This window comes from Loa loa, assembly GCF_000183805.2.
Source record: "Loa loa unplaced genomic scaffold supercont3.1037, whole genome shotgun sequence".
Taxonomy (NCBI): Eukaryota; Metazoa; Nematoda; class Chromadorea; order Rhabditida; family Onchocercidae; genus Loa; species Loa loa.
In genome coordinates this window covers 1-1,731 of record NW_018109217.1, presented here as the reverse complement: position 1 = coordinate 1,731, position 1,731 = coordinate 1, and the positions used below count along the sequence as shown (strand labels likewise).

General features: G+C 30.7%; 1 protein-coding gene across 1 annotated transcript; it reads right to left on the bottom strand.

The window, feature by feature from the left end:
- Positions 1-1,496: 1,496 nt before the first annotated feature.
- LOAG_19047 (hypothetical protein) lies at positions 1,497-1,664 on the bottom strand (the record flags this gene model as incomplete). Its single annotated transcript, XM_020451703.1, has 1 exon — positions 1,497-1,664. One exon carries the CDS (start codon positions 1,662-1,664, stop codon positions 1,497-1,499), a length of 168 nt encoding a protein of 55 aa, XP_020304495.1.
- Between the last annotated feature and the right edge of the window lie 67 nt (positions 1,665-1,731).

The following is a 1,731-nucleotide window of genomic DNA, read 5'->3' as shown; positions in this document are numbered from 1 at the left end:
ATCATATGAATACAAAATCTCGATTTCGGTATTGTAAAGTATATTCGAATTTAACTGTAGCAACTCCTCTTGCATACCCAACAGTTGCTTATAATATTTAAACTGAAAGAAAAAAAAGGATAAAATAAAATACTTGTAAATTTTGGATCAGACAATGTTTAACACTATTAATTATCGATTTTTCGAACGATTTTTGGATATTCTGCAAATAGCCATCCATTTGTCAAAGTATGAAATTTTATTCAAATTTACCAATATTGTCATCCTCATTAATTGTCACCCTGTCATCCTGATTCACGGTGAAAGGTGTTTAATTAACCACTCCGTTTCATTTAGAAGTCAGTATAAACAAAACGATTTATTAGCCAATATTATGTGCTACAGCATTTAAAGCCTGTGATTAAGACGTGTAAAACGTGTAATCATTTCACGCGGATGTTAATTCAACAGATTTTTCATGCTGCTTGATTTCCTGCAACTCTTTGTTTGCAAAAACGAAACGAAAGAAAATAACGTCGCCTTACCACTCCAAATGAATCTTTTACGACAATCAATGAAAGGACCACCAAAAGTATTCTGCAAATTCTGCAAACAGAATTCCGATTACATACGTTTTTTATAAAACTTTTAAATTTTTTGGATAAATTTTAAAATCTTTTAATACTTTCATAGATGAAGTCAAAATAATAACGATATCTAACGGTATTTCGGGCAAGTTGAGAAAATAGCAGCATAAGTTGATAGTATTAGAAATAAGACAATTTCGTGGATTTTGTTTTGAATAATTAATCACTATTACAATTCTGCTTTTACATATTTTAAGAGTTTTCACAAAATTCTTCCAAACAACACTTACTCCTTAGGCATATTCCATTCAATTCAAAAAAGACCCCATCTTTTCACAGTCTCAACAACAATAACAACAACCGTTCATCAGCTATTACAAACTTCAACAATAATCATAAACTTCTCTGGAAGAAATTTTTATGAAGTCAAAATCGTACCGTTTTTCGTTTGAGTTTCATCACAAATGTTAAAATTCCACAACATTTTCTGAGATTTCAACATTTGCGACTAAACTTTAAGAAAATAAATTGAAGCAACAAATCAAAGCTGGATAACATATGAAAGCAATGAATTTCATTCCAAAGGAGATTTCTCTGTGTTTTATAAATTCTACATTTAGTTAATGTTTCATTTTGTTAAATTTACTATTTCCGAATAAAAATTAAAGTGAACAAGAATAGTCACTGGGCCAAGTAAAAACTATCAATTCCAAACATTAACTATGAGAAGCGAAAGAGTTTCAATTATTACTTTTTCAGGGAATTTTTGTTGGAGTATACGTTATAATTACAAAGTTTATATTAATTTGTGACATTTAAGTAGCTACTAACGGTTATATCTACAGTGAAAGCTATATTTGAAGGAATTCGACAATCAGCTGGATTAACAAGGATCCCTTGAGAGTGATTTTCACGGTGAAAGACGCTTAATCAACCATCCGTTTCATCAGCTCCTTTTTCAAATACAATACGATCATGTATCCGATCAGTTTGACCTTGCCAAAATTCAAAATAGTGTGGACGCAATCTATAGCCACCCCTAAACAACCGCCATTCATTAATTACTGTGATTATATCGATGAAGATAACGCAGCACATCCTATTCATCGAATTCTTAAGAATGTATAGAAAGAACTGAGACCCATTGTAAGAATGAAATATTGAA